The 25,876-nt window shown below is 46.3% G+C and overlaps 1 protein-coding gene across 2 annotated transcripts in view; it reads right to left on the bottom strand.

Annotated features, from left to right (window-relative positions):
- Window positions 1-3,012: 3,012 nt before the first annotated feature.
- The window catches only part of GSG1L (GSG1 like), a 59,290-nt gene continuing 36,426 nt past the window's right edge, over window positions 3,013-25,876 (bottom strand). The window contains exons 4-7 of one of the 2 annotated variants that reach the window (XM_056338187.1): window positions 23,550-23,661; window positions 18,664-18,831; window positions 4,341-4,946; window positions 3,013-3,852 (exon numbers count right to left, since the gene is read on the bottom strand). In XM_056338187.1, coding sequence (XP_056194162.1) covers window positions 3,426-3,852; window positions 4,341-4,946; window positions 18,664-18,831; window positions 23,550-23,661 — 1,313 coding nt within the window. In that variant the 3' untranslated portion in view covers window positions 3,013-3,425. The remainder of the gene's footprint in view (window positions 3,853-4,340; window positions 4,947-18,663; window positions 18,832-23,549; window positions 23,662-25,876) is intronic. The other variant, XM_056338188.1, reaches the window with a different exon arrangement.

The following is a 25,876-nucleotide window of genomic DNA, read 5'->3' as shown; positions in this document are numbered from 1 at the left end:
GATAACATTTTGGAGAGAAGGCTTATTTAGGCTAAGGAGCAATGCCGGCACGGTGCACATCAGCATGAATTGTCCAAGAAGAACAATGGCTGAATCTTTTTAACTGTCAGAATAATGGCACTGTGTAATTGCCTTTCTGTCTGAACACCAGGCAGCAAGACCTAAAGTCTTAAGGCAGAGAATGCTTGTAACGACACATTTCTGGCAAATGCGGGATGTTAAAAGTGAAAGCAAAAAAATTGCTTTCAGGCCTGTGTATTTAAGATACTGCTGGCTTACGCCTGTTATGCTGACTCGGTTTTGTTACCCTCCACAGAGAGGGGCTCGTTCTGCAGGTGTAGGCGTTCAGCCTTCACTCTCCTGCTGTGTTTAGGAGTGACCACAGAAAAAATCAACAGACTGGGCACAGAAGAGCTCTTCAGAATTGTGTTTCTCTTCCCAGCAAACAAGAGGTAAGCAAAGCTGGTAGGGAGAGCTAAGGCTGGTAAGAGGATGAAAGGACATGGTATTGCACAGGAATACAAACAGCAGGAAGCGCTCAGGAAAATGAGTAGAAAATCAGTGGATTTTTCTCCCTGTACTAACGTTACGGAAGGCGGCTCAAGTACTGGAGATGTTCACAAAGCTGCAGATAACGTAGGAACTGAAAACCAAACTGACCTCGCAGAGGCAGAGCTGCCTTTGAGGTGCAAACAGCAGAGGAGCAGAAGGAAGGAGCAGCCTGTGCAGGACAGATGCGGTGGCTGTGCCCTGCTGCTCTCCCCAGGTTCCCTGCAGCCGATCACGGGCTGCTGTGGTGGCGAGGTGCTGGGGACAGGCTGCAGGACTCAGAAGTTGCAGGTACCTGATAATGACGTGTGGAAGATCTGGCAGGACTGGCCAGCTCTAGTTGGGTGCAAATAACCTGGAAGCTCCACTGGCACAGCTAAATGCCGGGGCTGTCAGAGTGAAAGACCTAATGCACATCTCTGAAATGGGCAGAGGTGAATCCTGCCACAGCTGAGCCAGGAGGAGGACACTGAAACCTGAAAGGGACCTGGAACTGACAATATCTGACAGAACTGGCCTTGATGATGCCAGGGTAATAAACAACTCATAGACCTGTGCTGGACCTTGTTAGGTAGGTCCAGTAGGCGTGAGGAGAACAAGGCTAAAAGAGCTAATGTGAGCATGTTGTCCAGCCTCATGAACATGGGATGCCGCAGAGCCTGTTCGTATAGGAACAACTGCGTCACGATGTTACAGGCAGAGAGAGCAGGCGATGCAACATACAAGGATTGATATGGCTGATGCCTCAGTTCTGTGTCCACTGGAGATGATGGAAAGCTCTGAAGAGAGGCCTCCAGGTGACTCGGGGTCTGGTCTGTCACAGAAAAGCAAGCCTGGGGCAGCACCTACAGCGCTGTGAGGGGAGGGCCAGCCTCTTTGCACCCGCCTGAACCAAAGGGATGCATTTTCCTACAGAAAGATCCAGGAAAGCAGAATATAAATGCTTGCTGGAGGGAGTGCTTGTGTGAGACACTATCATCCCCCCCATGGTGCACAGCACCTTCCAGACAATTTGTCATGAACCTTGACAGTGCTCACCAGAGTGCGTGATCTGCTCTGGGGGATGCTGCACCTCCAGCGCTCCATCCATCCCACCCCCGACCCCGGCCTGCCGGCGAAGGGGCTGGCTGCGCGGGGAGGTGTCCTGTGCCCTGTCCCTTGCTGTGGCGCTGTGCCATGCTGTGCCCACCCTGTGTCCTGCCGTGGCTGCCCGGTGGTGTGCTGGGCACGGTTGCAGAGCTGGGCTGTGGTGTGGCACAGAGAGGACATGCAGGTGAAGGGCTGTGCCTCTGCACATTGGCTTGCAAGTAACATAAATTGCTAGTAACAAGGAGCTTAAAAATATGCATTTATAAGCCCAGCAGAGAACAGTATAGATGGATCATGCTGAAAGACAGGTAGGATTGCTCATACAAATGTCAGAAGAGCCGAGAAGGTACAGAGTGTGTCCTTGGAATGGACTGCCCCTCCCATCTCTGAAGATGTCTGGAGCCATGGTGACACAAGGAATGATCTGCTCATTTTTTTCAATTTTATGCCCCTCCCCCCCCCCCCCCCCCCCCCCCCCCCCCCCCCCCCCGTTCTTTTTGGAATAAACTTAAGAAGTGGTTTATATCCCGGCAGAGGGAAAGGTAGGCTGAGCTCACAGGTTACTTTCTGTTCCTCTTGCTGTCCTGTGGCCTGGCAGAGAGCCGGAGCAGTGTGCAGGATGGACACGTGCTGGGGTGTGATGTCTGTGTCACACTGAGACCAGGGAAGTGACTGTTCCCAAGAAGTGTCAGTGACTCTCTGAAAGGTGCTGGGTGAACCAGTAGGGTAGGGAAGCAGTATCTTCCATTGGTACCAAGCAAAGTGGCACAAGCGCATCCCTCCAGGTCTGTTCAAAGAGAAACCATAAAGAGAAAGCAGGCTGCAAGGCCAGCCCTGTGAGCAGAACCTGATGGACAAACTGTTGCTCATCCATTGCACTTTGCTGGGTCCCAGACATGGAAGCAGGAGCTCCAGGGCCATTTTCCTCCATGTCCTCCATGACCAGCAGCCTCCTTCCCTGGGGGCAGGCTCCGCAGCAGCAGGGCCAGCCTTCCAGCATCATCGTCACGGGGAGGCAAAGCACGGCTGGTAACACGTGTCTGCTGGTCTGTCAGCTCAGTTGTCAGAGGCTGGGAGAGAGGGAGGTCACAGACCTTTCCCTGTTTCACTAGCGGGTTGGTGATTTAGGGGCATATTGCACACTTTTATGTCCTGGCCCCCAGCGAGGTGGAATGGAGACCTGCTCGGGGGTGCTGGAGCTGCTGACCTCTCTGCCCTGGTTTTCCTCCCGTGTAACTCAGCAATGCAGATGGTCAGGGGAGGGTGGTTTGCTGCATGCCCAGGTTTCATCCCAGTGTGTATTCAAGGTAAGATGATTGATTAGATGTGCAAAGCATTTTTAGAGGGGAAAAAATAAAAACAGAAGAACAGGCACAATTTTCTAACAAGTAATGTCATTTAATGAATGATATACTCTAGAAAATAGAAACTACCCAAGTGCTGGTTGGTTGGTCTGTTTGGGGGTGGGAGAAGGCCCTTGCCTGGACATACACTGCCTTCTCTGGATTCTTTTGTCAGCATTTGTAGTTGCTGGAAACAAGGAAACGTTCATATATTGAAAGACACACTAAGGGGGCAATTTTTTTCTATAACATAGGGAGTATGCAGAATGCCTTCCCACCCTGTCTCATTGGGCAAGTGGCATGAAGGGCTCAGAGCTCACCAATGTCGTTACAGATGATTCATACCTAAAAGGGATGGACTCAACCAGCGGTACCTACCACAGTTCAGTCCTCTAAAATCAGCGGAGGCTTCTCACGTTGCAGAACATCTTGCAGGGTCTGGTGTTACTGCACATCTTTCTGAGTGCTTTTCTGCACGTGTTGGGTCTCTTCCCTCAAGGTCTGGCTGCTCATTGCAGGGAATATGCTTTTCAGAATGTCACAGTACACCGTGTACAGCTCTGGGTCTATTTTGGGCTTGGGCAGAGACCGGGACTTGCAGGCCTGTTCGGTGACTGAGTGCTGTAGCAAGTAGACATCACTGAAGAGCGCGTTTAGGATCTTGTGTGCAGCCTTGTAAGGGTCATCCTCAAACTGCACCATTGCCTTGAGCTCCGTCAGGGTATAGCCGTTGTAGCGCTTGCTGTCTTCAGCCAGGGGCTGCACAGTCTCGCCAATGTGTCTCACCTTCCACTTCAGGCATTTCAGTTCGTCTTTTACATCTTCTAGTTCTTTCTCCATGGCTTGGAATTCCTTCGCGGTTACAAATCTCCTGCCAAGGAAAGAAGCGGCAGACACAGTGTGGAGTTCAGAGGCTCAGAGGGGTGGAATCGGCGCAGCTTGCCGGGGCTCAGACCGCAGGGCCTGCGGGCCGGGCCGGGAGATACCAGCCACGTCACTGCGCTCCGGCCCCAGCTCTGGTCTGCCAGCTTTCGCAGGAACAGCAGAGTTTCTCTCCGCTAGCACAGGGAGAGGTGGGCTTTCTCATGTGGAAGGCAAGGAGGTGCCGTATGGCTGTGCCCTGCTGGAGGGGCTGATGGCAGGTCTGGAGAGCTATATGAATGTATGGCAATGCGGTATGTTGCTTCTTGGAGAAGAGGGTTTAGTGGGGAGCACAGGGTTGTTACTGCAAAACAGGTGCTGGGAACATCTACGTCATAAAAGATACTTAACTTTTTTTTTTATGAGGGGCTCTTAATGACCCTATACAAAGTTGAGTCATTTGAAGACCTAAGACATGTGTATGGTCTGGATACGTACCTTTCGTGATCAGGATCTTCCAGATCTGATTCAAAACCCTTTCCTGTATTCTTTAATCCAGCTTTAGAATAGCCAGGAGACTGGGAACTCTCTTCAGGAGTCATTGTTGCTGGAGGCCTTGTGCTTTTCCTGGTTGGGGTCAGTGTGTGATCTGATGCTGAAGCTTGTACGTTTTGTGCTGTGTGAGGACAAAAGGTATAGAAGGAGGTTGCATTGATCCCTGGGCTGCCTGGAGAGGAGTCAGAGTATTGCTGTGGCTTGGCTGAGCTGGGTGTTAGACTGAGCCTGGGGCTGGCCGGGCAAGGTACTGCAATAGTCCTTGCTCCGAGTGGGCTGGAACACAATATTGCTACGTTTTTATCTCTTTGCTCAAATGGTTGAGGGTTTGGTGATTCTCCTAGGGCCAATCTAGTGATGGAGGTAATGTCCAGCAGGGTTTGATCCTGAACCATGGAGATCTGGCTGGTTGGTTCTGATGAAAGTGAAGAGCTGCTTGATGTGTCGCTGGAAGAGCTTGGCGTAGCGAATGGGGGTATTTTCTGAGCGTTATGGTCACTCCTGTTCCTCTGCGTGCTAGTGGCATTTAGAGCTGGGTGTTGTGAAGCCCTAAAGAAAGACAAACAGACACTTTTTCCTCTGGACTGGGCTAAAGGCTTATAAGACAATTTTAAGCCTGTTTCCCATAACTGCATTTCCCCACAGGCTGATTTGCTTCTTATGTCTGTATAAAACCCTCGGCTTCTCATGACCAGGAACAAAGTGTTTGAGAATAAGGCACGGTAAGTCCAGGACCAGCTCCTCCCTGTTGCTAACCAAGTGTTTTTCAGCTATTATCAGTGTGATAATCACTGGTACATCAGTGTTCTCCTTCCCAAAAGCCATACAGCTCTGTGGGAACCAAGGATTTAGTGCGGGGGAAGGACAGGAAGGGAAGCAAGCTACTGGCATATTGACTCTGACAAATTCCAGTAAGTGCAAAAGGGTAAAACCTGGCTGGCAGGTTGCCACAGCACCTGCCCTTGGTTTTCTCTGCAAAGTGTGAAGATGTGCCTTCACCTCGGACCCACGTGCTTCAGGTTTCTGGTGGCTCTGCACGGTTACCCAGTCCATCAGGGGATGCATAAACAGGCAAGATAAAAACAGAAGGGCAGCACAGAATGACATCATTGTTCCTGCAGTGACGTTATAGGATGTTTCTTTTATACAGCTTAGTGTGTTAAAGACATTTCTCCCCGCTGCCTCCCCCAAGCTGTAGCCTGTGTACGGGGCTGACCAGCTATTTTAGGTGGCTGGCAAAGCCAGCCACGTGGGATGCCAGACTTCTCCTCCTCAGTATTGTTTCCTGTACTTTTTTCCTGGCTGCTGCCAGGCAGGAGACATCCCAATGCTTTTCTTTCTATGGCTAAATTTTACTTAGTTTGGCAAGACTGGTGGCAAGAGAGGAAGATGTACCGCTGTAGACTGGGATTGTGCCTTGACCTTGAAGGGGAACATGAACATACCCACTGTGCAGATCACAATACAGGATTTCTAACAGCCAAAGGACATGACAAACTTTTGTAGCAGTACCAGTGACCAACCGAGTCTTCTCATGCATCTGGTATATTCGTCTGTCTCTTGTGGTGGAAGACAGCAGAGAATCCTGGTAGGGATGGGTTGTATGAGATCTAGCGCGTGAAGTCCTGTCCTGTTAGTATCGGGGTTTGAATTAGCTACATATTCACATCTCCACCTCCCTGCACCTTTCTCAATGTCGGATGCAATTAAATACCACATTTTTAAGGTCCTAAAAAGCATGCCCCACATCTATTGGCTTCAATAGGGTTAATCAAGGCCTTTACTAGATCACAGTGTAATTATTAGGTTTAAATCAAATTTAGAGGTTTTATAATTGGGAAAGCAAAGCTACTGTATAAGAACAGAACCAAGAAAGAAGCATAAAATTAGTTAGATGGAAGGCAGGAGAGAAAACCAGAGCACAAGTGTCAGAGGGAGGCTCCGTCCCCAGAAGTGCCTTGCCTTCATAAACTGGCTGAACAGGGATGGAAGACAAGAATTGCCAACTAGATAGAAGGAAAAGCTTTTTCACCCTGAGGGTGTTCAAACACTGGGACAGAGGCCTGGAGAGGTACTGGGGTATCCACCTTTGCAGGTGTTCAGTACTCAGCTGGGCAAGGAACCCAGCAGCCTGATCCAGCCTGGTCCAATGGACATGTAGTGGGCAAGGGACTGGACCAGAGACCTCTGGAGGCCCTCTCCACCCTGTGTTATTCTGTGCTTTAGTAGTCTGCTGCCTTCTCTGAAAGGAATTTATTTCCCCCTCTAGTTTCCCTTTCTCCTTTCACTTTTCTTGCCTCTGAGTCCCACCTCACCATCCTTCTCTTCCACTGGAGCCTCTGGGCTGTCCTCTTCCATACTGACTTTATAGTGCCGGTTGCAGGATAGTCCCTTGTAAATACAAAAGGTTTTAAAGGAAAAATCGTGTAACTTGCAGCCCCCTGGCTCAGGTGGATTGCTTCCCCTTCTTTGCAGGAGTCCGGCCCCGGGCATCCTCCTCATGTTGCCTTTGATAACTGAGCTGCTGTTTCTCAGTCTCTCCTGAAAGCAGGGAATGATGGCTCAGAGCGTGTTTGGTCGTGCTGTGGGAGTGTTCCGAAAGCTGGAATTTGGCACAGGTGAAGTGCAAAGCTGATTGTTCATTTCTCCCCAGAGAGTCTCACAAACCTGGTAAAGGTGCGAGGACCTGGAGCCAGAGCTTCTGGCCCAAGGAGCACGTCCCCGCGCCCCAGGGCAGCGACGGGGGAGAGCTGGCTCTTGGCACATGGGCTGCTCTGGGACCAAGAGGAGGAGTGGAAAAGGGGGATCTTCTGGCTCAAATAACACAAATTTACTTAAAATTATTTAAATCAGAGCTGAATCTCGGGCATTGCTTAGTCTTCGCTACAAAACCCCACGTTCAGGAAATACTTTTTTGCTGCAGCAACGTGTAGGAAACTTATTCTGACAAGAGCAAACCCCATTTTAAGGCAACTAAAATAAAAAGGCATGTTTAAACTTTTTTTGTTAAAAATATGCATATTTGTCCTCAAATATCTTACAGTGTAAAACTATCTGAACGTTAAGTGAGCAACAATCCCTACTTGCATTCCAGGGGGGAAATATAATATGCACAGCAACTGAAAGGCTGTTTGGGTGCATGTACAATCCCAAATACTTCATTTCACATCTTTAGCAGTGTTGGATAGGGTTATCTTTTTTGTGGAAGGTGGAATTTTTGTTTTAGTTTGGGTTTTTTGGTTTTGGGGTAGGTTTTTTTTGGATAAATCCAGGATTAGCTGTAGGAGATGGAACATTTATTGAAAGATACAATTTAAAAGTGTGACAGAAAATGTGTTTTGTAACTAATCTCACTGAAATTTATGTAAGAAACTTTTCCAATTCACCTGTACACTAGAGGAAACAAAAAAATATTATGAACTATGACTTTATTTTGCTTTCCTTTTCCACTCTTTAATTTTCACTGACTGCAGCACTGAACATGGGCCTGAACTTACTTTTATCATCGCGCTTATCTCAGAAGCAGAGGAACTGGTTGCTTAAGAAACAATATGAAGCTTCTTAAAGCAAAATGTCAGTTTGGATTTTAGCAGAGGTAAATGAGGACAGAGCTGAGACCTATAACTTTGGAGTTTTCTAGTGGGCAAGGGTTTGCCTGAAGACAGGAAAGAAATTCCCATTGCTTTCAATATAGCAAGGCTGGATCTTAGATCTGTAACCATGGTGCTTTATCAGAATGGATGTTTTTCCACCTGTTTTTATGTAGTGAATCACTATGAACTGAATAAATTACAGGAAGAATTGCAAGACCCGGAGTTGCAATCAATGCTGACATGAAATAGGAAGGTGATTGCAGCTGTCAGGTACCTCCACAAGGAGAAACCTTGACTCAACTTTGAGCGACACTTCAAATGCGTCAAGCCCTTGTTGTCTGCCTTCTTCCAGCCCTGTGCTGCTCAGCATATAAAGCATGTTCCCCGTTGTCAGAGTGACCTTGTCTGCCGTCTGTGCCTTGCCCTCTCCAGCTGAGCTTGTGCAGTAGGCTTTTTGTAGCACTGAATTTGGAGACATTTGAAAGTTGCCTGTAAATCTGGCACCACTTTGCTTCTGTGACACTTGTGACCAAGAAAAAACAGTGGATATTTTTTTTTTTTTTATGAATTATTTTCACCATGTTTTAAGTCTAGAGTTCTTCTCATGATCTTGTCTTAATAGAAAGAAATGACAATATGTTTTACAGTGAAGCACTGAGGGGCTGGTTGCATAAATTTTACTGTAGACAGCCAGGGTGGGAGGATGGTAGAAGAGCTGTGGGATGGACCCAGGGGAAATGCCTGCAGGGTGATGATATGAGAATAAAATTATTTTTTTTCAAGGCCTCCTCTTTGTCAGGTGACCGTCCTATAATGCCCACACTGCCAAAACCTTATTATTTTTTTAATGCTGAATTAATTTTGAATAGTCTTTCAGTGTCCTACAAGAAAAGCTGGTGTCCCAAACCCTGGGTTTATCTGCCTCAAATAACAACCAAGTCTTGTAGCCACAGATGGTAAGAATCTGCTGTTTCCTGCTCAGCTCTTGGCTCTTCTGAGCTGCCCATCCCCTCTTTGGCTTTGCCACCATACCTGTCCCTCTTCATCCTATGTGATGTTTCTCTCACCTCTCTCTTACCCCTTGTTCTACAGCTATCACCCATGCCTCTCCCATCCGCCTGGTGGGTCCCAGGCACATCGATCTAAGCAGCAAGCTCACCATATGAATGCCTAGAGCTGGGAGAAGACTGGAGGAGAGGGTGGAAGTGGCATGGACATACAGATGTCTGAAATCAGGTACGGTTGCTGTCTGAAGCCTAATAACAGTGAGCTTTTCTTGGTAATAAATAACTGCAAGCAAAAAAAAAAAATCCTAGTGTAAAACTTCTTGTTGTTTTCCTGTAGCCACCGTGCGCAAGCTGTGCATTGAGATCCCCCAGCCCTGCACATCTGAAGGAAAAAGTTGAGATCTCCAACGTCAAAAATGACAACAAATAGACTATTAAGAATGGTTGAGCTTTGTTATGAAGTTAGAGCTTTGCAATGGAAATGCTAAATTTGGTATGAATGAAATATGACTGGGGATACTAGATGTGCAAGGGCCAGTGCCATATGTTTGCACAGGAAGGCAGCTTGGAGGATGCCAATTTGTAGCTAGAGTTTCCTGATGCTCTTCTTAGCCCAGCTCAGGCAGGTTTAAACCCTGTTAAAGGAAAATTATAGTTTTGTGATGGATATTAAATGGTTTAATACAGAATTGTCAAGACTGAATATTGCATTGCCCTGATCAGGGGTCCTCTGGAATCAAGCTTCTGATGAAATTCATAATTTAAGGCTACTTCTCAAAATGGATAGCTTACTCCCGCCAACAGAGGAACCTGAGATCCTGCTCTGGTCCTGGCTTGGCATAAGGCCCTTCTTGCTACCTGCACTCTCACAGGCCTCCTGGGCTGCTCACAAACCTTTAATATTCTCTCTTCTAAAATCACCTGGCCAGCTGGTGTTCGTCTTCTATGACTGCTCAGTCTTGTTCTTTTATTTAAAGTTTTTTCTCTTTCACTCTATAGGAGCACTCCCCCCAAACACTTGCCTCTCAACAAGGACCAGATGCTCTGTTTTGTCTTTGTAGACGTGATGGCTGAGAATGAGTGAATATTCCTTATATGCTCTTTGGTTCAAACCAGAAGAGCCTCAGAGCTTTTCTGAGGGCAGCAGACAAGTCCTCTAGGGAACGAAATGCTGGTTGAAGTGAACAGATGAATAACTTCTGGTGATACCTCCTTGTGTCCTGCTGGTACAGGACCACTGCCGTGTGAAGTGTTCAAGGAGAGCTCAGAACGATCTGCTGGCATTTACCCTGCTAGTGCAATGCAGGTGGTGTGTTGGCCAAGCAATGGTGAGGTCTTGGTCTGCTCTAGGTGCTGTGCCCTCCTCTTCCATCCCAGCAGGCCCCTGGATAGCCAAAGGGCCAGTGTAACCTTTGTGGCTGCTCTGACTTTTAGCAAAGCACTTCTCATGTCATTCTCCTGCCACTAACGCTTCTCTGCTGGCCATGAGCCCGTTGCATGGGTAATGCGACAAAGAGTGGGAGTGCAGGAAGCTAAAAACAACATTAAGGAGGATCCTCTGCTCAGGTACAGGCCAGTTATGGGGCTTGTTCCAGGAAGACTTTCATCTGAAGGTTGTGAGGCTTTGTGCCATCCTGAGCAGCAGTAACGAATGTATTTTCCTCCCTAACAAGCACAAATAATGAAGATTCTAAAGCTTAGGTTGGATTCATACCTAGTGTGAACTGAGAGCAGAACTTCACTCATGTCACTTCATAAATATTGATCTGATTTTTTTACGATAGGTAGCTGGTGTGAAGCTGAAACTGATGTAATATTGAAGAATGGCCACTGTTCTTTAACCTGATAGCGGAGTTCTCATTTGCAGTTTGCTTTTGCAGCGCTATCGGCTCACCTGTGGAGGTAAGCTGGGTGTCCTTGAACTTGAAGTACTGAGGCAGAGCTGGGCAAAGGACCAATAGACCCTTGTTTCTATTCCTTGGAACACCTAATGTCAAGAATTGTTATTCATTCTTTGAAACAAAGACCTTTGGACAGTCTTTGTAATGAAATGAGCATATTTCAGCACAAGCCAGTAGCTTGGCAAGTGGGGAATTTTCTTGGGAAATATGACCCAGATCCGTTTTGTACTAATAGACATTTCCAGGCCCGTGAAAATGAAGGATGTGGATCTGCTTTCCGAAAGGTCCGTAACTGACATGGCATTTTCAAGGAGCAGGAGTTACCAAGTGAGCTGATGCCAAGCCAAGCTGGAGAGCAGTGCTAGCCCTGTTCTGCCTGTGGGGAGACCACTTGCAGTGACATGGGACTGCAGAGCTGTTCCAGCAGGTCTGATGAGGGAGCAGGACCCTCAATTGTTAGGGTTACGGACACCAAGCTTCCATGCGTATGTGGCTGAGACGTGCATCTCAGCAAGACTGAAGCAGCAAAGTGCTATGAGGTTTCCAAATTTTCATAGTGCAGAGTCAGCAAGTCACTTTCCCAAGCCTCCCTCCTGCTGAATGAAGGATCGCTTGCTTTCTCTGCAAGGAAATAGATGCATGAAACTGCCCACATCTTTCCTGGAGAGTAAAGGAAAAGTGTAGTATTCAGAGCAGGGCAGGAGCCATGCTCCAATAGTGCTCCGTACATTGAACCACTGATTCCCATAGCTTAAAGTAAGAATTTTTGCAAACGCTGAATAAAAGCATAGCAATTTTCTGAGTAAGTGCAAGAAATGGCATTAATTACACTAAAGTTATTGTCTACCAAAGCTGCTTTCAATCATTTTTATATTCAATAGCATGCATCATCATGAATTGATGATAAATATAGATGAAAAAAGGTAGTGATAATGAAAGTTATACAGGTGTAAATTAGAGCATATTTTTAAACTACTATGAAGTCACAGCTTCTTGAGATAACATAAAATTATAGGGTATGTGCACATCCTAAATTGAATCTTGGAGAATTTTGCACTGTTCGTATGCTAGTTGATTATCATTTGGGCAACGCTGTCTGGCAAAGTTACAAACCTCTATTTCCATAGCTTCCTACTCCAAGCCTTATTCTTAACCCCAAGGAGCCAGCATGGGGATGGTACAAGCCATTGTGTATCGGACATATTTGAGCCATGGTCACTTACTATTTGGGGAGCAGCTATGGAGGCACTGTAACCTCAGGTCCCCAGCCTCAGCCCTCTCCTCCTCAGTCCTGGAAAAGAGAATATAGAAGTAGCACCTTTAACAGAAACAAAGGCTGCTCCCAAACATACAGGAATGGAAGGGTCAGAATCAACATGAGCACAACATACCTGGGCTCCTCCATCTATAGCCAGCCAGGCCCATTACGAAGCTCGTAACGGTCTCAGGAAGGACTTGGTTCCATTGGCTTTGCCCCTCTCAGGGGAAAGCTCATGTAAAGAGGCCGTGGGGGATAGAAATGAGGGGCTCAGGGCTGCGTCTCTCCCACTCTTTCACTCTTCAGGATGCATCTAAGTGTCAGGGACTAACAGCATTGTACAGTACGTGTGTGTTGGAAGTGGGTGTATTGCTAGTGCTACACCATTTAAGTGCCAGTCCGTGTAATTTTCCGGAAGGAACGGCTCTGCAGATAAACCTTCCTGTGTTGCAGAATAAAGTACAGAATAAATCCAAGGCAGAACGTTATAGTCATCCCTGTGTGCTAATGAAAGGTGGATAGTCAGATTGGAAATTCTTACTGATGTCCCTACAAAAAGATACTGACTCTGTAAACGGGAGTTATGGTAGGTCAGTAGCTTAAAATCTGTTCAGATATCTAGGGGGCTAAAGAGGAAACTGGAGCAAAAGTTTAGCATGTCTTTGGAAAGCATTGGTATGATCTGCACAACACCTTAAATGAGTACAATGGAGTTAGAGAAAGCAAGCTGTGAGTAAGCTATATTACAGAAAGGTACAGAAAAGCAAAAAAAAAAAAAAAAAAAAAAAGCATATGTGAATGATGATTTGAGAAGTTCTGATTCTCACTATGTTGGGAGTAGTCCTGATTTATTATCTCTGCAACAGCCTTGGACCTGCCGTCTGTTTCAGACTGCTCCTAGCACTTCAAACTGACATTTTCCATCCCTGCAGAGACATTTTTGTCTGCACTAGTATCAACGGCAGTTTGAACTCTGTTCACTCTAGCATGTCCCCGGTAGCATCTGCCTGACGTTGGGTTGGTTTTGCAGACCAGAGCAAGGGCCCCATGGGGAAGGGGGCTGCTGTGGAGCGGCTGCCATGCCACAGCGGGCGTGGGTGGGCACCGCGAGCTGGCAAACGCTGCGCGGGGCTGAGTGCACGGGGAAGGCTGCATCTTCCAGACTTTCTTGCTAAATTTGTATGGTTTGACAGCACCTAGTAAGTGAGATTTGCTTCCCAGGGAGCAAAAGGTGGGTTGGCAGGCTGGGGACAGCCCTGTGCTGAGCTCTGGGGTCCCCCTTCCCACCAGGCTGGGTGGGCTAGCCCCCCGTCTGCAGCGGCCCCAGTCCCAGAGGGGTGCACCACCCCCGCCTCACGCAGCCTGACCACATATGGGTGCGTTTCCAAAAGCTGCTGCTCTTTCTCCTCTCATCAGCAGTAAAAGAGGGTGATGGGTAATGCCAGTTTCCTCATACCGCTTCACTAACTTGTTATTCCCTGCTCAAGGTGATGACTAGGTCTCCACGAGGAGCTCACCTGGATTTGACTGGCACCCTTCCAGGGCCCCTGTCCCTGACCCCTGGCTTCAATCCTCACGTACTGTCACCCCAAGCCTCTATGTTCCCTTGCCCCAGACCTTCCTCCCTGTAGCTACAATCATCCCTGTTCCGGCAGCTGTGGCTGTCACCCCAGGGTCTCCATCTGCCCCACTAATGCTTTCTGCCTTTCCCCAGCATACCAAAGAAGCAGAGAGGAAAGTTTTCCTTCTTTACCTGAAAGCAAAGTCCACCAGAGTTCTGGGAGCAGGGAAAGGTGGTGGGGAACAGTTGAAAGGGTTTTTTTTTTAATATATAAAAAAAGGAAGGCAAGAAACCGCGGACAAATTTGGGACAGACATTCAGTGTGAATCACCTAGCTGCACTGTCCCTTGCCTGAATGGGTGCGACAGTAATGTTGGTGTAGCCAATTGGTCCAAAATTCACAGTTCTTATGAACGTGTCCTAATTATTACACAGCCATTTGGACAAAGCTGCTAAAACTGCTGCATCTACTGCTGATTTCCATCTTGCCTTCCTCTCACTGTCTTTTTAGAACCCCCAAACTAGATGATTGCACATCTATTAGATGTTACATTGAGAAAGCTGAAGATGTGGTAGTCCGAGTGCACTGTAGTGAGTGCTGCACTGGAGAGGTTACCCCAGACCCCTGCTTGGGGCCTTACGGGTACACTTGTGCAGGGTGGGGAGGAAAGTGTGGGATGGCATGGTGTGACCCCACTCTGCAGCAGCTGCATCTCGTGGCAGCCGGCAGTGGCAAAGGGGTGGCAGCCCTGGAACTGCTACCTACGCTGCAGGGCACTGCAGAAGCCAGATAGCTGGGCAGTGGAAGAGGAGACGGTCCTAGCACGCCGACATCCCTTCAGCTGACTGTCACAATCAGCTTATCAGACTATATAGGTGAGAACAAAGAATTCTTGTCCCTTTGACTTATCTGGAAGGAGCCTCATAGCAAAGGAAGCAGATGTGGAGGTTCCTTCCCTGCTGGCTGGGGTGAACCCTTAGACAATGGACCATGCTCGAGATCATATGGGGCAAGGCTATTCATGTGAAATGGAGAAGGAGAAATTGAGAGGGAAGGAAGAGAGATAACCTATTATGAGCTGACACCTAATAAACTAAACAACTGAAAAAGGTGAGCAAAAGTTATAGACAAATATTCAGTTAAAAGAAAAACCAGAGAAAAAGGGAGAACAGCCAATAACAGGACAAAGAGTGAAAGCTGACACATTGCAGATAATTCTACTGACAATGTTATAGAACACTTAATGCATGAATAACACCTCCAATCTTGTATCATTTACTTTTTCTGCTTCCAGTTACTCTGAGGGCTATCATAGCTTTTATGTCTGAAGAGATATAATATCTTTTGATTTTATGGTGTGAACTACAGTCTATTTTGTCTGGACTTTTCAAAGTATCCCAGGCCTCAGAATGAAATGATTGTTGAATATAACACCATCAATCTTTGATATTTTTTTTTAGCAGCCATTTAAATATTTTCCCAGTGAGAGAAATAGCGAGATGCTTAGCTATTGAGAGACAAAGTCTGTGTCTTTGTGGTCACAGGGAGTCAAGAGAATTTGGCTGCCTCTCTGTAAGCTGTCTGTTTGCAACTTGCTTGTGCTTACGTGTGGACTTAGGGCTGGATAACTGTATGTGCTTAAGGTGGAGTCAAACCAGGCAGTGGAGCAGCATTTGGGGTGTACACAGATATTTATGTAATTCTAAATGTCTTTCCTATGTTCTGCACCACTGAGGCAGTTCTTAGGATGCGGAGACCGAAGTTAACGAGCAGCAGTAATGCAGACGTGCTAGGGGAGGGGATGGGCTGAGCTGATGGAGAAACTCAGGTCAGGACAAGATGCCAGGCGTTGATGTGGCTCATCCCCTGCATCTCCTGCACTGGGTGGTGAACATGGTGCACACTGGTTGAACTGGGAGCTCTCAAGGGAACATTTCAGGTCTTTCATCTAATACATTTCTAGTAAATCTTCTGTTGTTATGTGCAGTTACATGCGATTAAAATTAAGTGAAATACAATAATATTATGTTTGACATAGTACTTGCAATATTAGCAGTTTTTATTTTACTGTCAGTATTTTTCATAAAGTAAATTTCTTCTCTGGGAACAGGGACCTGTAGAAGAATATTCCAACAAAAAACTTTTCTGAGTTAAAATGCGGCTAACTCTTTTCTTCCCTGTCTCCCAGAAGATAAACTGCAGCTATTGGGAATGATGATAAAGCTTTAACTTTCACTAGAAATATATTGCTTTTAGAAAACTGCCCATTGCACAAAGTTTATTCAACACAGAGGCTAGATGCGTGCGTACAGTGGGTGCTGGATGTGTACTGAGGCAAAGGAACATGCAAAGAGGGTAGCAAAATGTGCAAAATACCTGGAAGGAAGAAAGGCTGCAGGGTTTTATTTATGAGATATGAAAAGGAATATGGAGGTGTAGGAGTAGGAAGGAATGTGAAGTATCCCTGGGTATATATAAGCATAGGAAGGGAAGAGAATTGAAGTTATTTGCTGTTTGTGCAAAGGAAGATGGGAGCAAGGGGAAGTTGTGTGCTTGCTGGGACTGTTGGCACCCACAGCACGTACGGACACTGTGTTGCCAATTGATGACCCCTGGACGCCCAGCAGTCCCAGAGGATTCCCTGGTCACAGTAGTGAAGGTGATCATGCGTATGGTAACTTAAAAAAAAAAAAAAAAAAAAGTCATGCTGCACAGTTTAAATCTCTAAATTGATCCCATGGTAACACTCTCTCTGGGCTTCTTATTATGTATTCAGATACAACAATTAAAATAATGTGATATAAAAAAAGAAAGTCATAATCATGAAGTTTGGGAACACCACATGCTCGAGCTGTGTTTGCCAAGTGCGTGTGGAAGGGCTTGGAGGATGTGACAGATAAGTGCACTGTTCACACAAATTCAAAACAAGCACGGAAACTGGAAGGACAGAACAAAACATCCAGCCCAGTCATAAAGCAAGTGGTAGAGACAGCGTTGTCTCTGTACACTGGTCAGGGTGGCTCTGACCAGTATGCAGAGCAGTCACAGGGAACAGGCTGTTCTGTATGCGTGTTGCCTTGTATGGAGCTGGTTTTGAATGAAACGTATGAAAGAAGAGTTTAAAAACACATTGCTTTGTATGGCCGAGGAGGGGCTTGTCACTCGCCTTGGGCATGTGTGTGTTAAATAGCCGGCTAGTTCCCTAGGTTGAGTTCAAACCTTCCTTCCAAGAGACCTGAAAACCCCTCAATGCTGTGTTTGGTTTGTTGTCTTTCTTTGGGGCCCTTCACCTGTTCATCTGGTGTGTTGGGGTGAAGCCCTCTCAGACTGAAAGGAGAGGGGGCTGTGTAACGTGGTGAATGCACGAGGAATCAAAAGCAAACCACACAATGCATATGTGAGATAAAGGGGGTTACAGTCCTCTATGCCATTAATGTTTTGCGCTGTTTACTGTTCCAGAAAGGGCGGCATGGGTACTTTATCAAGTTTCCTTAGCATTTCCCGATAGAACTCAACATGTTATTTACAATTCTGCTGGTCTCTCATCTGCAATTCTCACTTCAGTAATTTGTCTGACTGTTTTCCCTTGGCTGAGTGTTTTCCCTCACTGTGTGTTGGTTTCTCCTGAGGCACATGCTGACCGCTTTCTCTTCACTGTGTTTGAGGGTTTTTTCTCACACACAGAATTTTTTTAAATTCAGTGTCAACCTCTAAATGCAAAATTAGGAAAATCATGGTGGTTTGAATCATTTCGCTCATCCTTCCAGACTGTCTGAAACGTAGAGTGAAAACTTGGAAGTTGGCTAAGGAATAACTGTAAGAATAGGGACTATTAGTTTAGGTTGGGGAACCAAAGCAAAGTAACAAGCATGGAAGTTCTTTAGTTCTTCCTGCTCAGGGGAGCTCCTCACTTCACTACTGAAATGTCTGATCATTTCAAATTTTCTGTCTCCCCAGAGCTTCCCAACCACTCTTTTCTACCACTGAGAAACTGCCACGTTGGTCAGAAGAACAAGAACGAATCCTCCTTATGTTCTCTGACCCCGAAATATCTCTATGTAACTTCCAACAATAGGCTTTTGGTGAGGATTCTCTGTACTTATCAGCTCCTCATTCCGTGAAGGTACCCCTGTGGAGTGCATCACACCTTCCCTGCTGTGTGAGGTCAATATTTGTGTGTTCTTCACATTATGCAATTCTAAGCAAAGCCTTAAACTTATCATAAAAGAATAAGGGCAGCAAGTATCCCAGCACAGCCACCTGGGCCAGCTAAGAGTGCAAGGGGTCAGCAGTGCGGCAGGTGAGTAGCGTGTGGTGATGGGCAGAGTGAAGGAGCATCTGGGCCTTCAAGGCTCAGGCAGGACTTAGAGCCTGTCTAAGGCCCTGGCAGCAGCGTGGGTGGCACTGTGTGGATGTTTCTGCAGTGCAAAATAATGTATGTGCTGTGCTTGTGTGGAGAAGCTCAGGAGGATGAGTTGTGTGGAGGAGCCTAGCATGAGTTGTAGGCCTGTGGCTATGGAAGATAGCAACTCCAAAGTGGCTGGAAGATGTCTCAGCAGCTGTTAGGATTATTGGGAGGTGCCTATTACACATGCTGAGAAAAGATGGCTGTAACATTTGTTTCCCCACAATTTTACCTTTCCAGAGAGGGAAAATCAGCTTGTATTGGCAGCATAGCTTCTTATGAGTTCCTATGAATCGGATGCACACTGTAGGGACTTGTCAGTCTTGTGTGAGTATATAGGAAAAGGCAGGCACTGGGACATCACAAAATTTAAGAAAAAACAAATCAAGGAGGATCTTTTGTATTTGTCTTTAACACACATCTTCTCCAAGTATCTCAGAGACTTCGCCCACATGTGCTGAAATCGGTGAGAGCCTGGATTTTCTGCGACTAGCAGAGTCCGTGACAACCTCCACTGATCGAGCAACTGACTGCACTGACCTTTCTCTGAAGTACTTGATGGCTTCCTGGTCTAGGAAGTTCTGCTCTTCTCGAAAGCCCTGCTCAAAGATTTTGCGCTTGTGTCTGAACTCAATGACAGTCTTAGTGTAAGAGTTCAAGGTAGTAACGGAGGCCGCCATGCAGCAGGTGAAAGAACCCCATGCCAGACTGTGGAGAGAGAAACCAGCAGAGCTGGGTTAAGACAGCAGCTCACGTTATATTTCTGATGCCAAGAGACACACATACACAGGATGCAACTAGGCAGGTAAGTCGGTGGTGACAAACCCGTTCTCCTCATCTTACCTCCAGTGACCTGTGGCACATGCTCAGGCATGCAGGCAGGATGCTGGGCTGGGGGCTGGGCACAGGTTTCATCCCATGGACAACCATGTGGCAGAGTGGCTAATGTGAACACTCGATGTGCTCTGACAGAAGAGTCAAATGCCTCTCAATTTCCCTTTGAAATGTTTCAGACCCTTGCAGATAAGTGCTAAAATCTATAGAGCAGTCACAAACTCCTAGAAGGAGTCCCACCCCAGAGAACACATCTTTTGGACCAGTGGAAGTTCTCCAGCGTCCATGGGAGACCGGCTCTGCACAATGCTACTGCAGGGTTGGTTTCAATTCTGTGGTTTTGTGCCTTCATCAGACTACTGTATTTCCTTCTTCCCTGGCTCATGGACATTTCTAGCATTCCTGGCTTATATCCAGTCTCTAAAAGCCTGACCAGAATAGAAGACAGCGCTTGCATTTTGTGGAGAGATTAAATCTGAGGGCAGTGCTCCCAGTGTACAGGCAGTGCTGGCCAATCTCAGTCAGCTGGTAGCAGGACACCTTCAAGTACCAACCTGCAAGCATGGGGAGATGGAGGGAGAAGGAAAGTGGAAGAAATAAAAGTAACTGTCCCAATGCCAGGCTGGAACAGCAGCCGGTGTTGTCCTGGGCCTCCTGGCAAGGAACGTTCAGCTGGGAGCTGCTCTGCTCCCTGCTCTGGACTGGGTTTCCCCCAGGTGCCTTCTGCCCTCCCTCCACATCTCTCCTCCAGCCTTCATCTCCCTGATCTCCAGTTCAGATGTGGCTTGGGGAGGAACTCATGACCCCACGGAGTTTAGATGCATTTTGAGCATGAAATAGAGCTACAAAAAAGGCACTGAAATCTTCCTTTTGTTTGCAGAGCTTATCTGCTTTCAGGCTCCCGTTGACTTCACATTCAGCCCATCAGCTGCAGCTACAGTTCGCAGTGGCTTCCTAACTAACTTGGATTAAGTTAATCATCTGTGTCAGCTACACACTTTACCTGCGCCTTGCTTTCACCTTTCCTATAACCAAATTGAACACTGATATAAATTATGCAGAACAGGAAGAATACAGCCACAGTAGGATTATCTTATAAATACGCATTATCAACAGAGCCCTCAGCATGAGCTGTTTTCCCTTTCTGCAAAGGATCTGCAGACAAGGAAACAGTTTCTCATTTCAAATTAGATGAAAGTTGAAAAAGAGCACCTATTCATGCACTGAAAAATCTGGGGGAAAAAAATGGTTCAAGTAAACAGAAACGGCTCATTTCAATGATTTCAAAATTCAGTGCATACCAAGTCCTTTAGGGACTCCCATGGCAGTGAAGCTTGTGGAGGCAGCCCCTTTCCTCCGCATTTTTGAGCCCCTTTGCCAGATGCAGTCAGATAAGAAGGAAGCACAGTGAACACCGGGGTGATGAAGTTCTCTTAGATTTCCCACAGCTGGGTGAAGTGGAAAGGAAATTTATGCTATGTGTGACTGTCCAGGCACAGGGAATCCTGGCAAGTGTCTTCCTCCTACATGGAGCGTGTGGAAAACCTCCAAGAGCTCCAAATATTTCCAGCTGGACTCCTAAACAATATCAAGGAAGAAGCCAGCTGAAACCACATGCTTCACTGTGCCTGGTTGGTGCCTGGGGAATGACATATGGAGAAAAATTTCTCTTGAAAGTTTCTGATAATTTCTAATCACTAACTCAGAAATGCTGAAAGGTTCAGAGAAGGAAATACAGAATGAAGACTCTTAATGTGACCTCAGGCCTGGCATTTGGTAAATCATAATAATGAGACAATTATGGTTGATATGGTTGAGATTTTTTATGGACTTTGGTTAAATGTTATTTCAGTGTAAAAAGTGGTTCTCGTACCTGTAAGAGTACCATCCTACTTTAGGTGAAGGCCTCTTTAACAGCAATGCCCCTCTGTGCCAGCTGTGCCCCAGATGTGGTGGGACTGTACCTATAGTGCCTCTGGTAGCTGAGCTCAGGGCTGTGCTTTCAAGTTCCTCTGTGGCCTAAACAGCTCAGGGTTTTGTATATTTCTTTTTTCTAGGAGGGGCAAATTTGAACATCCCCTGATCCTCAGAGCCAGTGGAGAATTCCCTGGGCTACTCCTGGCTCGTGCCAGAGCACAAACACCCTTCCAGGCTTTGCCAAAGGCTTGGGAATGGGGTAGGATAACAGGGACAAAGTGATGCATTTTCAACCCTGGGGTGTCTGAGCAGATCATGAGCATCCCTTCCTTATCTGAGGGGAGTATTTTTGTCATCCCCTTTCGATAGAGGGGAAATAGAGTCACGGAAAAAATAGCTTTCCCATTGGCACTTGGGAAACGAATGGCAGTCCAGGTCTGCACTCATGCCCTTGGGCTCTTGGCCATGGGGACAGTGTTCCCAGGACCCACGTTTCAGTGGCGTTGCAATTCTCCATGCTCTGACAGGTGTCTGGGAGGATGATGCAGTGGTACTTCTTACAGAAGGCTGTAAACAATGCTGATGTTTGTACTACTGGTTCAGGGGTATTTAAAGCTCATGCTTCAGGCCATCACCTGAACCCAGATCGAGCAGAAGGAAATTCCTGCATGTGCAGCGTTCCCAAACTCCACCAGACTGGGTGGGTGTTTGTTTTTAACCCTTCTTAAAGAAGGCGTTCAAGTCTGGGGATGCCAGGAGGGGTTGTAGCTCTCTAGTCCCTATGGAAGTGGTGGTTTAGTGTTAGCTGGGAGGAAGAAGCCTCTTGTTTTTGCTGCATTTGACTTTCAGACCTTCCTTTGCCAGTTCTGCTCCCAGTCACTGACGTGGCATGAGGAACTCCATGGCCTTCCCCTGGCTGCTGAGCACCGCTGCCGGCTGGAAACGCTGCGCTGTTCACGTCTGCCCCGGGGGAGCTGTGACTGAGCTGCGGTTTGCACCGTGCCCAGCGTCTGCCTAGGTAAGTGCGTTGCCTCGGAAGGTATTAGTGGAAAGGAGGGAGATTCCCAAATCTGAGAAGCTACTTTGTGACGGCAACAGCTTGAGCAGAGCTCGGGGTGAACCCGCAGTTACTGGATAGAGTGAAGCTGAGGTCCCACTTCAGGAATATGGGAAGAGCTGAGGTTGCTCCCATGTATTTTTCTGCTGGTGGGTATCTCCAGCATCCTCCACAGTGAAGCCTAACCCCAGGGTCTTTAAACCAAAGCCTGCTGTGCCCTGGCGGTGGCTGCGTGGGGAGAGCTGCGGGCAGGGGTGCGCCTGCTCTGGGGCAAAGCTGTGGTGAGGGCAGCGGCAGCACTGCCGGCTGCGAGCGCAGGTGGGATGCTGGCTCTGAACAGCTCTCTCTGAGCATGGGTGGGATGAGTGGGCTCGTGATGCCCTACGGGACCTGCAAGCCTTTGATGCCCGCTCTGAGACACGGGGTTTCTTGTCTTGCACAAGATGAAGGGGAATGATCTAATGAGTGCTTTATCATGCTAGACATTTAACAATATTCTGAATTTTGAGTATTGCAGTAAATTATTAAATAGAGTTCTGAAGACAAATTAACAGAGGATATGCCTTATTATTTAAAGATATTAATAATTATACAATTATGACCACAGAATTGCTACGAACATTTATATAAATATTATAAATATATGATTGCAGTTTATTTAGAAGTTCATCACCACATGCAATAAATATTAATTTTTGATACACAAAATAAGCTGTATTTTAAATATAATGCAATTTATATTTTGTAACATGTTACTACAATATTAGTAACTCCTCCCATCAAACACAATACAGTGAGGGGAGAAGGAAAGACTAATAATTCCCTGTAGTGCTGTGCGTAAGAAGCATTTGTGTTTGTTTACTGGTGTTAGCAAAGGTTCTTGTCTCTGCTTTGAGATGGAATGAAAATAATACACTATATTTAGCAATGAAAAAATATTCTCCTTAGCCGTGCAAAGAGGCTGATGCCTCTAGAGGGATGTGAAAGTCGTTTGCAGTTATTTCTATTCTCCACGGTCTCCTTGTAAGCTTCTTATAAGCTTGCAAGCAATATAACACAGTTGACGTATCTTGGCCAAATTATTTTTTATGTGAATTTTAGAAGATAAATGGGAAAAGTAAAAATAAAATCAGTTTCCAAAATGTCATGACCATTTTCCCAAGCCTTCTTGCCATGATCCACAGGGAAGTCTTAAGGTGCCAGGAGCACTATACCTTCCACTGTGGCTGTGTTAAAAGCTGCAGTGTAAGGTTCAACTAAGACATTAATTAAAAAAAAAAAGCAAAAAAAAAAAAGCTCAAAGTCTCTGAAATGCCATGGCAATTATGTACCTAAATTGAACTTTAATGAGAGTGCTCAATCTGTGTTGGTAATTGTGGTTGCTGTTTATTTACAAATGCTATGTACCTGCTGATAGGCACAGCTGCTGCTGCACAGTCACTGATAACTGTCCTCTACACCTCAACAACTGTACGGCCATGGTGGTTTTTTGCTCCTAGCATTTTGGCAGCTGGAAATTTACATGCATCTTCCTGGAAATCTGTGATATGTACAATCTCTCAACAAACTGATGGAACAACTCAAAAATGAAAAGATATTAACCAGTGGTGACACTTACCAGAAGGACCATCCATAGTCCCATGAATGTGGTCGCCAGTCCTCTGGCCCAAGGCTGACTGTCACTTGGAAAACTTGAGTATACATCATGTGTGCCACCATCCCCAAGAGACCTGAGAAGCAGGGATTATAACAGGAATTTTTGTGCTAATGTTTTTTATAATTCTTGAGATAGCTACTGCTGGAAGTGCTTTGAAAGCTCCAGAAAAGTCTTTGTTGTACTTTTATGCCTCTTATTCTACTGTGGAGGAGGGAGTTGCATGGGCAGAGGAAAGGTGTGACTGAGAACTCATTATTTTACATCATACTGAATTCTCAATTAAGAGAAGAGTTAAAGAAAGAAAATTGTTGAAGAAAACGTTGCACAATTAGCATCCCCACCAACCTTGCTGCTGCAAAACAGGGGTATGCCACCCACAAGCTATCTCACTTAGCCCATCGCAGGCAGGCCTCAGGTAAGAGAATAAGGAGAGAGACTTCTGTAGGCAATTCAAGATTCAAAGTGTTAATGCCAAACAATGATATTTTATCTGAACAGCTGCTAAACTTTATAAATTTGAACACTCATAAAACACTTGGAAGTTACACAAGGAAGTTAAATGAACTCAGTATTCCTGATGATGTGTGGCGAGAGGACAGCACAGGAATACTTTTGCCAGTACAATGCTGATGATGCTTGCTTTTGTGCCACCATTATATTTTGCTGAGATAATGACAACTGGGTGAAGATTAGATGCTCCACTCACCATGGTGTTAAGAACAGGGCTGCAGATAAATCGCAGGGTAGCCTGAGTTTGCTCTGCCGCTTAGCTGGCCAGCATGGTTCTTCAGCTTAAGCAGAAAAAACTGTCTGATTTTTACATTTAGACATCTCTCTGAGGAAAACCAGACCCTGCTTTTCAAGGAGTGGTGGCCAGGAGCAGCTCTGATGCTTGGAGAATTTTCTAGGTACAATAATCTGGGATGTGTGTGCTTAGTCCCTTGGCAATGCAGATTATGCTCCCAGCTGAGCTCACGAAAAGCATGGGTTCAGGCACTTAGCTAAAGAGTGGGGCAGGATCATCATATCCCAAATAGACCTTGGACCTACAGATGTCAAAAACTCCCTTGTTCTGCATCAGCAGTTCAAGGCAGTTAGGAATACTGGTGTTCTGTCACGGTGGGGTACGATGTGGTCCTACACCTTACACTGGCACCGTAACCGAAGCTGCCATTTACTGTTCTCTCTGACCATCTACTTTTTTCCACGGTTGCCCTTCCTCCATATGGAAGATGCTGATTTTTCCCTCCCCAGACCCAACTCTTTGCTTTTCTTTCCTGCTTACTTTCAGAGTCTAAAGCTCTTCATTAGTCTCACCAGACACGTAGATGATTCAGGGCAATTCTGGGGGAGGGAAGTCGGGGAACGTCATGTTTGTGTTGTGGGTATGTTAAGCAGGACCTTCAGCAAGACAAATGTCATATTTGATGCAAACAACTGCAGAGGCTGAAAGAAGACATTTTATTACAAGAAGCTGCAGTGGTTTGCTCAGCTGCTTCATGTTGGTGTGACACACTGCAAAGTTAGGAGGTGGAAAGAGCAATTCACATCGGAAGGAATGGTATTTCAGCAAGGTGGGTGGCCTAATGGGAGCACAGCAAACTGGTACACACCTTGCTTGTTTCTGGCTATATTTAATTTCCAGAATTCACTGGGAGCTTGCTGTACTTTTTAAATTGGTGGATTTTTTTTTCTCCAGCTGACAGTTATAACATTGATCTTAAAGTTTGTGGTTTGCTGTTCCTGTACCTACTGTCAGTAATTTTTCAACCTTAATAAAATATTACAGACTGCCCTGAGACATGTCATAGTCACTCAGAGCCATCAGGAGGTTTGACACAGCCAGCACTACCTTCAGCAAGGCTGATCTGTTCTGTCATGCAAAACCTTAATGGCATTTCAGCAACGTTCAGGCCTTTTGCCGTGTGGGAGGCCAGCATGACAGTCCACTGATACAGGTGAGTAGGAGGTCATCAGCAAATCCTGCTGCAACTGGGGGACCACAGCGAAAACATGGTGTTTATTGCTTTATCTGCCTCATGGTGGGGCGGGGTGGGGGCAGACATGTGCCAGGCTGCGCTGGCAGTGCCATTATGCCATGCACAATACGAATCCTACTTTCATTGTGCTACTTCATGCACTTCTGATTTGGCTTGTTCCTGATGCCACCCATTGGTGTGGGCTATTTTAGGTGTGCCTTGCCAAGTTCTCCATGGGGATATCCTCTGGTACTTTTTTGTTGTACATTTATTTGTAAGATTTTAGATAAAATTAACAGCTGTAATGTA

The sequence above is a fragment of the Falco biarmicus genome, chromosome 4, assembly GCF_023638135.1.
Source record: "Falco biarmicus isolate bFalBia1 chromosome 4, bFalBia1.pri, whole genome shotgun sequence".
Lineage (NCBI taxonomy): Eukaryota > Metazoa > Chordata > Aves > Falconiformes > Falconidae > Falco > Falco biarmicus.
The sequence above is the reverse complement of the archived record's forward strand: the minus strand, read 5'-3'. Positions and strand labels throughout refer to the sequence as shown.